At 36.2% G+C, this 16,884-nt stretch overlaps 1 protein-coding gene across 1 annotated transcript in view; it reads right to left on the reverse strand.

Moving 5' to 3' along the window:
• DNTT (DNA nucleotidylexotransferase) overlaps nt 1-16,884 on the reverse strand; it is a 68,784-nt gene that overhangs the window by 11,712 nt on the left and 40,188 nt on the right. Inside the window, exons 7-8 of the mRNA XM_010020339.1 lie at nt 13,847-14,110; nt 12,294-12,377 (exon numbers count right to left, since the gene is read on the reverse strand). Of these exons, the coding sequence (XP_010018641.1) occupies nt 12,294-12,377; nt 13,847-14,110 (348 nt within the window). The remainder of the gene's footprint in view (nt 1-12,293; nt 12,378-13,846; nt 14,111-16,884) is intronic.

The raw sequence follows: 16,884 nt of genomic DNA on the forward strand, positions 1-16,884 counted from the left end.
TACTTACTCCAAGTAGCTTTGATGTCAGAGACAGAAAAATACCAATGCTGAACAACCGATGTTTTGAGAAATAAAATATTAAAAAACATTAATATTATCTTCTGCCTTAACAGAACAAGCACTTTTTTATTTGCTAAAATTTAGTTTGTAAACTATGTTATGCAAAAAAAATTGAACTATTCTCTGTTTAAAATGACAAATATATGGTTACTTTGCTGCAAAACACTGCACAACATTATGCATCTAATCTCCAATTACAATTTTAATAATCAAAACCATTCCACAATAAATAAAGAATATAATACGTTGTCATCCGGACTGCAAGAATATGTTTTCAGTTTTGGGCACACAAAGTGAAGAGAATAATTTAACCAATTTGGAATCAATGGGAATTCCCACGTGACAACCCAGGCAAAATTTCTTATATATTAAATAGGACTTTGTGGTAGGATGCAGGTTGTCAGAGAAGTACATGAGGCAATAAATTTTTGTTCTGTTTTTGCTTACAACAAAGTCCTTAAAAATATTAACAGGGATTACTTCCTGTTCCACTTTAGCTATACTTCTGGTTTGCTTTGTCTGTGTTAGTTACAGTAGCTTTAGCTTGTAAAATACTGCTAAATTGGCTTATTGTAGTCTTCTTTTTAAAGCATCATACGAGTGAACGAAACAAGAAAAATGCAGAATCCTGGATTTTGTGAAACACAATTGAGTGTAATTCATATGGGATCATTATAAACAAACCACTTCAAAAGAACATTATTGAGATTGAAAAATCAAAGACCTGCAATTTAAGAAATCCCAGAATGTGGCTGATGATTGAATTTTAACCTTAATTCAGTTTTCCTGTGTATGTGCATAGACACTTCTTTTTCTTCAAAGAAATACTGCTTCCTTTAGTTCCTGTAACATAGTTGGGCTTCTTTCACTAGGCAGGAAATATACTGTGCCACAGGGCTAACAAGTATTTGCTGATAGCACTGGCAACAATCTTGAATTGCAGCTACTGTGGGATCAGTCATAGCAACTTGAGTTTTACAATCCATATCTGCTCTAGCTCCCTCTCTTTCCAACTTCCTCATATTAAGTTGTAGCCTTGATCTCTCCCCTCAGATTTCTAATGTTACTTCAGATGCTACTCATGCCATATCCAGAGTAAAGTGACATAAGCATGGTTTTACTCAGTTATTTGGGGCAATTGAAAGTTTACCCATTTCCTGTTGCCAGGTTAGAGCATTAGCCTTATGAATTTAATTTATTTTTTAGTCCATCAAACTTCCACTCATGTCTCTCTCTAATCAGTCCTTTTTTGTGCCCTTTTTCAGGTCAGTTTCTTCAACCAACACATATTCTTTTCTACTATGCAGCTGCTAATCAAATACACCTTTTCCATTCTCCATCACTTTCTCTAGCCACTCTGCACTTCCTTATCAAATCTGTACATTCACCACAGACTTCCCATTCTCACTCCCACTCCATACCCCATTTTCCTCTCTTATGTTTAGCTGTTTCCTTATACACTTTCCCTTCTACCCAGCTTCTGCTCAATTTATTTCTTTCTTTTTGTAACATAATATCTGAGACTATGTTACCTGCCCCACATTCAAAAACCTACCCAAGCATATTGATTGAGTAATTTAATTAAAACACTTGAAAATGGTTGGCTCTCTACTGCCTTAGAAATTAATATTCTGGATTTGCCTCTACTTATGCATTTTGAGAGCTCTATCTTTTCATTAGCAATACAGGTTTCACTAAACTGTTCAAAAAACACACTAAGCAAAGGAAACCACAGTCAGGTACATCTATCTTTTTGTTAAGATGTACAGCTTGCTATTACAAAAACATTAAATTTAGCTAAATATAAACATGAATTGCATGCAGACTTTGTAAAAATTAACAATTATATGCTATATGTGAAACTTTTAAACTGCTAAGAGAACACTGGGGAGAAGTACATTTTAGAAGAAAATATATAATCATTTTCTGATTTACCAAGAGGTAAGAAAAGCAGATTATTTTAATTCTTAATTTTTAAAAACAGGCCAGCTGCAAAAAAGAACTAAGCCCCAAATCACATATGCAATTTCCACATTCCTGAGAGAGTGAAAGAAGAATTGGAATGTGAATGAAAGTATGTACATCTGTTTAAAATAATTCAGTGTTTGATTGTAGTAATGATTGTGTGAACAACTGATCACACTGGAAATCAATATTATAAACTTTGGATCTTTATGTTTACTTTAACTTTAATCCAGGCATTATTGCAGACATCTAAAGCAAATTCTGCAGCTGCAGCATGATTAATTCATCAAGATGTTCTCAAGGCTGACTGTCTCACAGCTATAACTTCATAATTTTAGAGCAGCATCTGCCAAAATAAGACTCTAACATCCAGCTTTTTTTTTTTAATAAAAAATAAAAAAAATCTCTGTGCAAGTAAACTTCTGCAAACACCTTTTTCCAGTGAAACCTAGTGTAAACATTCTAAGATGACACAAGAAAACTGATTTTAAGACTATAACTATTGAATACACAGTTAACCACATGTGAATATCACACATCTTTATGTGATAAAATGAGGGTATAGAATCATAGCCAGCTCTTCTTCCCAGTGACACATGTTTTTGAGAAATAACGTACTACATAGTGACAGAAAAGAAGCAATGCTTGGAAAACAAAGCTGGCTTTTTATTAGAACTGTTTACAAGGTTCTGGGAGGTGCTGGTAACTGCCCAGCCATCTTCAATCAGTCTTGCTTACTCAGAGCTATTTCCATCCTTTAAGCCAAGCCACCATATGAACATAACTTTTCCCACCAATGTGATCACTGTCAGGTAAGACATTAAGTTACTGGGTTGCAACTGTGACTGCAAAAGTAGTGGCATTCCAGCAACACAGGCTTAGACTCAGCCAGAGAAAAATCTGAATATCATGAGGGAGGCTAGAAGTTCAAGTATGCTGCCAGGCATGACTGGATGGGCAACCTGCTGCAAACACTGTGGTTGTCTGTGAAGCAGCTACTCTGAGAAAAGATAGGCAGTAGAAGAACTTAGCAAGCTTACAGACACCCTGGAGCCAACTCATCAGAGCATTGCAGTCATATAATGGTCATTCACCTGGGCTGCAATCACACCTTCATTTAGCTTTACAGATATGTGCAGGCCCTGCCTGAAAAGTCAGTTAAGGATTTTCCTGAATAGGAATGCATTCTGCAGGCAAGTAATTAAGGACTGTGCAATACTGGCGATGACTATTGCATGCCTGTGATCCTCTCAATATGGAAGAAATCCCAGGATAATTTTTCCCTATCATACTTATACTGGTTTCCCAAGGAAAACTAAATATTCTCTTCAAAAAAAAAAAAAAGTTGGGAGCATAGGGTTTTAGTATTTTCAGTGTAACTGCACAGCAGTTAATGGTTTGGAAAGCTGGGTCCCTTTATGAAGTTTTCAGAGCATCTTGTGAATTTACTATTCAGAGCAGTTACCTAGACCACTTCTTGTTATTCAACAACTAAGTAACATTTAATACCACTGAAATTCACACAGTGTTTTTTAAATGCAAAATTGTCATCAATCATAAGTGTCATATTCTTTCCAATATGTCTCTAACATTAGAAAACATTAAGGCAGCTATTTCCCATCCTAAATTTTCATAGGACATAAAACTAATAACTGCTTTCTGCTTCAGTGACTCTTCAAAATAACACTGAGCTTGTGACTCTCCTCTTATGAAAACTCAACAACCTACAATGTTAGTGCAATAACATTCATATGCTAACAATTTAATCAATCTATTATATCCTAGGCACCCCAGCTAATCTTTTGCAAAAAAGCAATGTTAATTACTTGCATTATTTTTCTGCCTTGAACTGCAGACAAATTCAATTCTCAGATCCCTCAACCAGCTTAAGGATCTCCATTGAGTAGTGGTGTGATAAAGGTGCAGAAAAGAAACAATTTCTATATGGCCTTGATCCAGCCATGAAGCACATGCCATCCCTAGAAATCTCCTCCCACAAAACAGGAATAGAGAAAAGTACTTGCAGCAGCTTCAAGCATCTAGCCCATCCCACCTCTCATTTAGCTTAACTCCTACATGCCACCTCACGTGCTTAAAAGATAACAGTTTGAGGAAATCTACTATTCAGAACTTCTGGCACAGAGCAGTTGAAACCAGTTCTTTTTTTATGCAGAGTCATCTCCTGTGAAATGGGAAGTGATTAGAGACAAATACAGCAGACTTATGCCAGGCTTTTTGGCTCTGAGCAACTGCTGAACAGCAAATGGCATTAAGAATACTGAATATACCTTGAACGAAAAGAAAGAGCAATAGAGAATCCCACCACAGCTGAAACTGTGTGAAGTACAGCAAGGAAATTTTAAACATCCTTCTTTACTGTGGCTACAAGGAACTGTTTCCAAATAGTTACCAAAACGTAAAAACCAAAAAGAAGTTTATTTTCTGACAATAAGGGTTCTGAAGTACTTGGTAACGGTACTACTTTTAATTCAGATAAGGGAGTTTAGTTACAAAGTAACAGTAAAAAAGGTTGATAAATCCTGCATTTTAAAAACTCAGATTTATCCATGGTGTAAGTGGTAGGGCTAGGCTTTGCATACCACAGTAGATCCTTCAGAAGCATCTTCTGTACTTAAGTTTAGGGCATCCTCACATCAAGCTCTACAGAGAAACATGATACATGGGTTCTGCTGGCTGAGAATCACTGGAATGCATCTTCCCAGGATTCCCAGAGAAAAGACAGTTCCAGGAAACAATATTTCTACTCAGAACATGTATAGTCACACAAACATAATATCCCATTGCCTTGTGAACAGATCTATTCAGCAAAACAGTGGCAAATTTTGTTGGCATTTTCCTACTCAACTGAACCTGGATGTTTCATAAAAAAGATGTAATTATCAAAATATTGCCCTGAAAAGAATAATACAAATGGAATTTAGTTTACTGGGCACTTTTAAAAATCTAAGCCTATTTGAGCTCCTGCCAGCTTGCCCATCTTCTCAGCAACTTGCTTGACAGGCTACCGGGAGCCTGAGTTCAAACAAGTCCTTTCAATTACATCAGACCCAGGGTCCCCAGAGCTTGTTGGCTCCATGAGCCTGAACCAGCCAGCCTAGAGCCTCAGAGCTTGCAGCCCCAAGAACTGCCTGAGCTTTGGAGGTTTGGAACAGCCTGATCCGTGGATTGTTTCCAAAGCTGAGATTCAAAAAGTATTTCTCTTTGCAGAAAGTATCAACATTTGACTTTCCCTCTGATTAAATGAACAAGCAAATTTTGAATCATTACAATTCTTCATTAAAGATTTATTCTTTCTCCTGGTTATAGGGAAGGGCAAAACACTTAATGAAGGATCAAAGTCCTTCATTAAACTGAACTAGGTTTTGCTACAGTAGTTAGCTACTTATACTTACTGCACCTTTTCATTGTGGGAATTAGGTTTTACTGCTTGGAAGTGAGACCAAGGAAAGTTAAATGACCTGCTTAAAACTACAGAGAAAATTTGGCTACAGTGCAACTTAAGTTGCAAGCTGAAAGACAAACCTCTGGACCATCCTCCTTCCTCAGGCTATGGCGAACACTCACTCTCTTCAGCTCACACAATTGTCACTTCATGACAAATGCCAAAATTCCCTCTCATGTTGCCTTTTTGCAAGCCAACTCATGATTAAAAGAGGGATCAGAAAATGTTCAGAGAACATGAAACCCTGAAATCTGTTTGAATATGCCCTCTGATGTCACCTATCTGTACCAGTACATTGACTCTTTGGCTGACTGCACTCATGTCAGTCTACCAGCTTGAACACGATGCTCTGTTACAAAGTGATCCAAGAAAAGGCACATGTACTAGGCAATAACAGACCTACTGCAGAGTAAGAAAAGGCACAAATATAGTAGGTCATTTCCAGTCTGCATATGAATGCCTTCTGAGCATGTTAACAGCTATTCTTGATTGTTTTCTCCATTGAGCCAAAACACCAATAGTAGGAGCAAAATTTTACACATAAATTTCAGTGATTTGGCTGTGCACTTAAGACATCTCTCCAATTTCAGAGCCTGGAAAATGCACAGCCCTGAAGAAACTGATAAAAATTCACATGATTTTCAGTCTGCTCATTCAACATTTCCTTTAAATACTAACAGTTATGTAGGCTGTGTTTCCTCAATGGAAATGGAAGTTTGTAGGAAAAACATCTTCATAATCATCACTGTAAACACTTCAGATACCAGTGACAGGCATAGTGTCTTAACAACCAAGTATGTCAGTTCTTTTGGAAGCTGAAAAAGGACCTTTTATTTTCAGTGACAATGCACAGAGAACCAGAAAGAGCAGAGAGAGCTTCAACCAGCCAGACCACAGCAGATCTACAGCTGTATATAACAAGGATTGAGTATCTGAATTGGATCTTCAAAGGGATGACCATAAGGAAGACTGGGATTACAACAGCATAGTATTTATGAATTGCTGCAACCTCAGTAACATCCAGAGACACAGGGTCAGGAGGAAAAAGGAAAAAGAAGGAATCCAACATATTTATGTTCCTGTGGAATTTTAAGAGTAACAAGCAAAAATAAGTTCTGCAGCAATGCCAAAGAGCAGCTAGCAGCAAATGTCATAATAACAGAAGTTAAAACAAAAAAATCTTTAATTAAAAACTCAGCTTTTTTTGATGATGGAATTTTTGGAATTTGAATTTCATTTTAGTGCTTTCAGGACTGGAATCAAGCTATATTTAACACTGGTTAACTTCAATTTCAGCAGAAAGAAATAGCTTACAGTCTTCCACACCTGCAGCAGCTCTCTAGGTAACTTACAAGAGACTGTTGGATCCTTTTGAAATCAGGATAAGGAAAGTAACTTCTCAAACTGACATTTTACACCACTAAGTTGTAGTCACCTTTTTACAGTCATTCCCTGGATTTTGAAGTCGTATTAATAGTACCCAAGAGAAAGTAGGCAGCAACACTGGAGTCTAAAATTATCCATGGAGTCTATAATATTCTTACTGATGAAACGCACACACTTAAGTCCTACAGCAATTTCTTAGGAGAAGAGTAATTCCACATTAAGTCCCACCCTCTTGGTGAAGAGTCCAAAAATCCAACATTCAAAAATCCAAGCTGAAGTCCAGCTTCAAACACTGCAGTGCTCTTCTGCATGACAAGAATGCTTTACTCTGGCTAACATCAGAGTTTGGAAAAGGAGCAACCAGCAACCTTTGGAGTTCCTAAATCTTATTCCAGGTTGCTGGCTCTGTAAAAGGAGAAAAGCAGTCACACTTCAAGGACAGCTACTCCTTTAAGAATAGAAAGCCTGTGGTTTGCCAGCCATTTTAAAAATAATAAAACATTAAAGTGAAAGTAAATCACAAATTTATTACATTCTCATGCAAGCAATTGATAGTTATTCAGCTTAAAGACAGGTATTTAAAAATAAAACAGGATTTAGAGATGCATCTTCTTTAGTTAGATCTGCTGTATTTCTCTCCATTTCACTTAGTTAAAAAGCTGTCAGGACATTGTCAAAACTTGCTAACGACTGCCCCAGTACATCACAAACTTTTAATCATTGCAAAGAAAGTGCATTTCAAATCTCAGTATATGGCAAATTGTATATACACATGCACACTAAAACCAGCAGTTCAGACAGTGAACTGATAATCACATTACTTAAATACACAACAGAGGTCAAAGCTTACACTGTTATTAGCTCCTGATTAAGTCTGAACACAATGCAAGTTGTAACCAAGAATTCTTTATAGTGGGTTAAGCAATAAACCCTTTAGAACCCCAAACCATCACGGAGGGCTATAAAAACAACCAGAGATGCCATGGTTTCCAGCTTACAGACCTTAATTTATGTAAGGAAGAGACTATTGTTCACTTGACCTGACTTATGTTTCACACGGGGAAAAAAATTCCTTTTTTGCAAAAGCACTTCTATTTTACTGAGACAGCATATTGTTCATTCATGAATCAGGAAAGTTTTGCGGTGACAGTTTTATTGGCCCAGTTCATAAATGTGTCATGTCATCTGTAACCAGTGCAACAGCAATAATAATATTATAAGACATGGGGAATATAAAATTTTTCTTTCTTCCTGATGGCTGATAAACAACGTCTTTCATTCCATAAGTGTGGGAATCATTGTAAGGTTTGATTTCCAGCTGCTGAAAATCAGAAATTTCATATTTCAAGTTGATATATACAAGTGCTGATTTCCATTGCTTTAGAACACAGTTCTAAAGAGGCACAGATTTGGACATCCACTCATCTTTTTATGAAAAATAGACTGACAGATAATTGATAGTAAGTTTAAATTTTTGTTGTCATCATTTTCCTACCGAAGGAAGATCTATGAAATGCCGTTTTTATTACAGAACAGGGAAAAAAAAAATCATTAGTTTGATAGTTGTACAGTGTATTCCAAAACCCACAAATATATGAAAAAGATTCACACTAGGAAAAAATATATATTAAAAAAAATCAAGGCTGAGGAATAATTTCACAGTGTAACTTTATAACGAGTCCCTAAAGGAAATATGTTTCTTTTGTTCCCCTCTGCAAAGCTATGTAATTGATTCTTAACTGCTGTGTTAATGCTCCCTGTTCCTGTCAGAATCCCTTTGGAAATACATGAAAGTAACCAGGACTTTCTCCTGATACAACCTCTTGAATGCTGGAATTTGGGATTCTCTGACACGCATCACAGGCAGTGGGCCACAGTGGAACCTTCAGTGCCAAAGGGCTGATAAATATTAATATGGAAGAATAAAGTATATCAAATTATATACTGAAATGTAGAGCAAATCAGGAAACTGTTTTCTTTTATAATGAAAGACATTTTCTTACAGGCACTGTTAGGTTCCAACAGGAAAAAAAAATCAAATTATATATGCTATCACATGGCTTATTAACTTTTTGTGCCAGCTTGCAAAAGTTTAAATGACAATAGACAAGTGTTTTCGAAGAAAGGATTTGGTCTTCATCAAGATCAAGAATCAGTTTGATTCTCCCTGACCTTTTGTGCCTTTTGCTGTACCCACACAGAGAGTAATAAAAGAAGAAGAATGAAGCAGAAAGGATTTGGCCCAGCTCCTGAGTTATAACCCAGTGACTGTTACAGAGTCATGCATGAAAGTCTGTCTGCCTGGACAGAGCCTGTGACATCAAGCAACCTCTCTTCAGCAAACAAGGAGAGAAATACGGGAAAGATGTGATTCATTTTTTTACCTGTGATGCCTAATTAAACTTAATTAAGGTTATGTTGAGGGATCTTGAGCAGCATGCACAAGGGATATCTCCTTCCTGATTATTTTTAGCTTTGAGAAAGCTTTCCTTTAAGAAAGGAAGATTTCCTACCACAAAGAAAAATGTCCTTATGAAATACACGTTTGTGTTCCAATCTAAATTTAAGACATAGTACAGATAAAACATCAGTGCTAGTCAAATGGTTTTTAAATTACCTCAAAGCTCTACAATTACTGTAAAGAAAATTCTATAGTTTTCACAATTAAATTAAGATTCAATAAAACCCTAAAAAATCCACAATTTGAATATATGCTCCCTTAAACAGCACTAAAGTTGCTAATTACTTTCATCACTGATTTTAAGGTTACTAACCTGATGACCTTAAAAGTTAATCAACCTTGGCAGCCACACAACTTGCTGCAAACTTTTCCTACACTATGGGTCATCATCTCAAGTTTCACAGTTACAGACACCATTGCTGTACTATGCACATCCTTGACATTGTTACGCACTGGGTGGCAGTGTGAAAGGCTTTTGCTCAAAATATCCTTTATGGGAATAACCTAATACAAAATTGCAAAGTTAAAAATAAAAATTATTTTAATTTAATGCATTAGATTATAAATAGTGAAACACCTGGGGAAGGGGGTGTCTCCTGCTTCTTATTAGAATGACACTACTTGATAAAAGACCCTAGTTTAAGTAGACTATAACTTCTGAGATGCCTGGTCTGAAATTTTTCATATTACATATCTGACTTAGAATTTTCTTTCTTTGTGGAACATTTCAGTTAATGTAATTCAGCAATTTCTGAGAATGCAGCAGAGACAAGAACAGTAGGATGCTGCACCACCAGATTAACATGAAATCTTATTTTGAATTCTGCGGTTTGCAGCAGAAAATAAAATCTGGAAGTGAACTGGCTCTGTCTGGGATTAAATGAGAAAAGGTAGGCTTTGATATTATTGGGAGAGGATGATAAACAGACATTCAAAAGCAAAGTTCCCTCCCTGCCAAAAGGGACAGTCAATCCATTCATGTACTTCATTTGATATGTGGAAGTCCTAGATTAAAGAATTCGTGATCAAGACAGTTGAAACTTTCCCTGAAGGTTTGGATTTTTTTTTTTCCTTGCCCTTGTCATAGAAATCCTGCACTATAATAAGAAATAAGCAAAATTTTGTAAGTCTTGCTTCTTAGTCTCTACTAATTATGTTTCTTCAATTTGGGGCAGTGCACTGAGGAAATGTAAGTTGAGATTCAGATATGTAGAAAGTCTGGAGATTCAGTTACAACAAACATGTTGTGGCTATACACATTTCTATGTATTTTTCAAAGTCCTGAGGCAGATAATCAACAAGAGAAATTTCAGGCCAGCCACTGTAAACAGGGGGCCCTTCAAATCAATGGATTTCTGGGCCTTAAATCTTTCTCTGCCTCAGTTCTTTACTTGAAAATTTGGGAAGACAAGAGCATCTTTTTTCGCACAGGACACTGAAAATAAACTCATCATTTATCTCTGAAACATGGTTACTCCAGCGAAATACACATGGAGACTCGCATTTTCTTTCCCAGAATGACTTGAATGGTATGTCAAACACAAAGCCTAAATACAATAAGAAAAAATAATACTGATTGATGCTGTTCATGAACAAACAATGTCTTTTTTGCATTACTGAATGCCCTAGGGTTCTGGGTAAAAGCAGCAGATAAAATGATATACTTGTATACCAGGCAGGCAAGTTTTGCTGCACACAAAAAATAACACAGATGTTTCTTATATTTTTTGCATTTCCCTAGTGCAGTTATCTGTTACGCCCTAAAAGCTATTTAACAGAGCACATATTAACTTGAGTATAATAATAATTGCTACATTATATTAAGGCACAGAGTTTATGTTTTGAATGCTTTCAAATTATAAAAGACAGAAAGACACTGACATTGTCCCTGTGTTCATGAAGAAATTACCCCCTTTGGACATTTGATCGCATATTTATCTATTATGCAATTTTATATTTTCTTCTAAATCATCTATTATTGACAACTGTTGGAGACAGGATATTTGACTAAATGGATCATTAGTCTGCTCATTTCCCCAGGTTTCTATGTGAACTGAAGATGCCATGGCATCTGAGCCTGACAAGCACACGCAGAAAGAGCTGAAATCGCGTGAGGGCTTAGAGCACTGCTGCGTCTCACAAACACTGAGGCAATGCTCCATGTAAATAGAAATGCTAAAAGCAGTCTCCATTCTATAAGGAATATGTAGGAAAGATCAATGTAAAATCTTGACATGGTACTTTTACCTTCCCATTTAATAACATCAATAAACATCTTCAATATTGATTTTTGCTTATTATTAAAATGACCTAATACAAATACAGACACTAATCCAGATAAATGCAGAGATCAGTATAACTGCAGCCAAGAGCATTTAGACCAGAAAAACTATCAATTATTACCAAGACTGTCAAGCCTGACAAAACAGAACTCCACATAGACTTCTGCATGCAGGACTTTGAAAGCAGGATGATTCCTGAGCTCTACTAAGTTACCATATCCTAGGAAAATCTTCCGCAGGCATGCTGGCTGTGCCTGTACCACTCAACATCTATTTTTAATTTGAAATATCAGCACAATCTTTGTTAAAATTGTGCCTAGGACAAAGAAATGACCTTTCATTCTGAATCAGGGCAGTAAAATACTTTTCTGAAATACTTGCAGATGAGTTTTCTCAGTTTTGTGAAGGTTGCAGAGTTTCTTCCAAACACCATTGTCTAATGTATGTTTCTTGTTAAATTTCAGAAATTACCTCCGCCATGCCAAAGAAGAATTGTTCAGATTTGATCAGGCTCTGCCAATACAATTACATCTTCTGAAGGTGGGACTGTTTTAGTATATGATAGACAAAGAATCAAGCTAAACTGTTCTGTATAGTCAAATACCAAAAAAAACCCCTTAAAATGCAGACTTAGAAATAAAAACACAATAGCTTTATTTCTGAGAATAAACAGTACCTTTTTCCTGTCATATAAGGCATGGTTGTCCAATATCATCTTCTTTTCATGAGTAGCATACCTCCGCAAATCACGTCCAAATTGCTGTAAAAAATATTGCAAATATCAAGAATTCTGACAAATCAAAATTGTCACTATTTTTATAAGAGTTCCAATACAAAACCAAATACCAAAACTAAAACATACAAATTAAAAGACTACAGTGTGAAAAAGTGGATCATCTGAAAGAACAATGTTTTGATAGGCAATGGTTCATCATTTCAGTTGGTTAGTCTGGGAATAGCTGGGCACTGTATGAGAAAGTAAGCCAGTGATGGGCTCTTACAGTCTGTATGTGAAATATATCAACATGGAGTAGAAGCTGAGTGAAGAAAAGATGGAATCATTGCTTACTCAACCAAAGGGCCTCACAAAGTGCATTTTTAGTGTGAACACCCCACAACAGATTTGAGAGAAGAGCTTTTAAGTAGCCAAACACTTGCAGGATAAGAAGGACCAGTCAGTCTGGAGAACCAGAACTGAATCTACAGTCCAAATAAATACATTTTATTATCTCAAAAAAGAAAACTGACTGAAGTAACTCATCAGCTCAGCAGGATAATACGTCAATTACAACATTTTTCCTGGTCTAAAAGTCCTTCCTGCTTCCAATTAACCTGAGTAGAACAGAGTGGCAATGCACCTGTACTGCTTCTAGTGCATCAAAATGATCATTCAGAGCAGGCTCAGGAGCTCTCACATCCTATAATCACTCCCTAAGAAAACGAGCATCAGAAGGCAAGCATGTAGAACAGATTAAAAACTAATTCTGCCCAGAGAGAGATTAATCATTTGAGTTCAGAGTTTGCATTTAGATAGAATGTTTTGTTTTAAAAATACTGTACTATTTTATATTATACCCAATGACTACGTGTCTACTGTGAAAGTAACTATCATTTAAAGTTTTCTTAACTTCTTAAAATATCAAAACATATTTATTCTAGTTCACAAATAATGCGTAAATTTTAAAATTTGCAATTTTTTCTGATTTAAAGCATCATTTTACATAATATACATAATTTTACATAATCACATAATATACAAGTGAAACAAAGCATTTTATCTTATCCCAAAAGAAAGAGGTCAAATGGTTTTCAATTTCCTACAAAACAAATTAAGTGCCAATTCAGAACACATCTTCCTCAAATATTTAATTTCCTGTAAAAATTTGTAACACTTTCCAAATAATTTGTCCACTCAGTAACCATTTAAATAGCTTGTTCACTAGTATGATGTAAAAAGACAATGCAACTGACTGAAAATCTAGCTCTCCAGTCCATGAATATAAACACTAAGCTGTGAGGAAAATAGATGTTAACTCCTCTAGAGAGATATTCACAGATATCAGTGAGGAGTTCATCAGCTCCAGCCTATGATCACAGGTTGATCACAGCATGAAATGTGACACATGGAGAGAAGGAACATTTTTTAAGAATCCATGAACTCTGAATGGTCTTGCAACAACAAAAATAGGTTAGAAATGCTAAGGAAACATGGACTTTGTGGTTACTTACCCTGGAGCCTGTCCAGCCTAAGAGAGCATACGCATACTGCTCAAAAGGGGTTATGACCAGATCCACACGGATTGCCTTCCAGTCTTTGGCTTCTGCCATATCAATTTGTTTTGACATGTTGTAACTGCTGTTGTCTACTCTTGGCTGATACAATTTTAAAATTGCAAAACATTTCTGAAAATTATCCATGGCATCAACTTTTCTGCTTGGTATCTGTTCCTTTAGAAATGTTGATTCAGTGATATCATAATACAGGAGTAAGTCCTAAAGAGAAAATATTGCTCACATTGAATTGCTGGACTAGTTTTACAGAGTTTCTAGTCAGTTATCTTAAAAATCATGTAAAATTCAGCTTCAGTAAACATAGAACTGTCGTGGGCTAAATCTGGGCTAAACAGAAGCTTGAATCAGCTGCAACTTTTGGAAAAATATTAGCAGATCCTTTGAGGGAAATACGCAGTGGTGGCCATCTGGTGATAGCAAAGTCCTGCCCTGTATTAAGGAGGCAATATTTGCAATTTTCCCCCTTAGTTCTTTCCTCCTAAGCCTTTTAAAATTATGTCAACAGAAATTTCTGTGTAAGGATTGCTGCTTTCCCACTTGGCAGACATCTAGAAAAAAAAAGATTTGTCCAGAGCACAGTCTTGCTGATAGATTCCAAACAGAGCGTTTGGACTGTGTCTGCTGTGTGACATTTCCTTGTGACAAGGTCTAGAGTCTCCAGAGATGATGAAAGAGTTCTGCCCATGCCTTTTTTTTGAAGGAAGTGCACCAAAAAACTGGTGATCCTCAAAAGCCAGATTTTAATAAAACATAAAGATTATTCTTTTATTATTATAAACAAAGAAGAAAGAGAGTAAGAAAAATGGAAGTAATAGAGCATTGCAAATCAATTCCTTCTAATCCAGAACTATAGAAAAAGTTGGATGGAAAGAGGTAGTACTTTCTTTCATCCTTGCTCTTTAGCCAGCTACCTTTTCAATGGCTCCTGGCAGTGAACTCTTCACTATCCCTTCTAGGCCCTTAGGAAAAGCATCTTTCTGTCATTCTGCTGGCCTGTCTCTGTGCCTGTTCCTTGCATTTCTAGACAGCTTCTAAGGCTACTGGTTTCCTGGACATCTCAGACTTACCCTGTGCTTTCAAAGTTTCTTAGGGTTCTGCATGTTCAGCTGCCCTCAGGCAAAGTGCAATCTCCTGAGCCAGAAAACCTCTCATAGAATCATAGAATTGTTTAGGTGGAAAAGACCTTTAAGATCATTGAGTCCAACCAGTTCTGTGCATGAAGATCCAAAACACAGCACCTTGGAGAAGACAAGTAGCAGCCTCCCTCTCTCTGTTGGTCAGCACATACTTTTTAAGAATACAAATCATCAAATACATAATGAAGAAATAAAGCAGATATTGTTCATCACACTGCTTCCTCCAGCCATCCTTGAGTCTTCAGAACAGAAATGGAGCTTGATATGTAACAATACAACAAAGTTCAGTGTCACTGAAACCATCTATAGCAGGAAGGCTCAGCTGGCAAAAAGATTCCACTTTCGGAAAGTGGTTACACATGACGAAAACACTTTAACGTGTGCCTTGGTCTTGGTACACTCAGCCTTAATTCAGCTTTTATAGATTCATAAAATATAGCAAACCACTGCGACTGCCTCCTCTGAGCTCCCAATTTCACAGAAAGTAGAGACTTCTGAGATGTGTTTTTGCAAAAAAAAAAAATTACCTTTGTTATAAAGGTTAGCAACAATAGTGCATAAACCACTTTCTTTAGGTTCTTGAATCAATTATTTGTCTCTGCTTTGAAGTTGCTCAAATGTTTACACATTCTCCTTCCTCTGTACCTAGGGATTCTTATACTTACCATAAAAAAGCATGGTCAAGAATGCCTCCTGACTTTTAGTTAATATATCCATTAATATATAGTAAAGAATCATATTAGGTTTATGCTGGGTTTTGGTTGTTGGGTTGTTTTTTGGGGGGGAAGGGGAGTGTTGATTTTGGTTTGGGTTTTTTTAATTATAGTATTGAACTGAGAGCATATAGAAGTGGGTTTATGTCATGGCTGCTGATGGTTAAATACAGTGGTCTCCACGTCAGACCTTTTATGAACACAGGTGACAATGAACTGATTTTTGGAAGAACATCTCCATATTAAACACTAGGTGTTGATTATTTCTTTTATATAGTGCAATTGTGGTAGTTTTACATGATAATACGTTAAATACCTTGGAGAATACAGCAATAAAATTACTTTTATCACTCAGAGCTATAATTCTGAACAAAAAAAAAGCATAACAAAAACACTTTAAAAGATATGATTTTCATGAAAAGATGCTGATAGATACTATTACAGTTTCAGCCTCCAGGTTTTTGTTGATGATTTGTTCCAAATTAATAATCCTATTATTTTACTGCTAATCAGTCACAGGCTGTTTTATGGGTCACTGGGCCAACCTTTTTAATGATAACTATTTGACTTGCATTGACATTCCTTGACTGCCTTGCAATTTTTCCAGGTTTTATAAATTTATAAATCCTCTTTTAAATAACAGGAAATTACTTACATAGCTCTTTCTCTTGGATTACTAGTTTCTAAGTCTGATTATTTGAAAACGCATGATTTTAGCAGGTGCCCTTTCAACATCCGTCTTTAAAACAGATAGTTATTTCTTCTTAATTTTACCCCAATGTCACAAGGTACTGATGCTTGCTATAGCCGAACATAGACTCAAAACAGCTGTTGAATGTTAATGCATAAGTGCTTATTATCTCACTTTCTGATGAAACTATGCCTGCCTTCAGGTTAATGTTGTCACTTTTAATGCTAAATATACTTTTATTCTCATTGATCATTGAACATTAATTGATGACTTCAAGCTTTGATTAAGCACTGTCATTCTTCCCATTATCTATAAAAATCATCTACCTACCTCGTCAGGGCTTTCTCATTGTTTGCTGCACTTTTCTTTCTGCTCTTTGAGATTTGGGGCATTGCATAGCATATCCCAGAACAAATCCAAATTATTTCTTTCCCT

The sequence above is a fragment of the Nestor notabilis genome, unplaced genomic scaffold, assembly GCF_000696875.1.
Source record: "Nestor notabilis isolate BGI_N333 unplaced genomic scaffold, ASM69687v1 scaffold4948, whole genome shotgun sequence".
Classification (NCBI taxonomy): Eukaryota; Metazoa; Chordata; class Aves; order Psittaciformes; family Psittacidae; genus Nestor; species Nestor notabilis.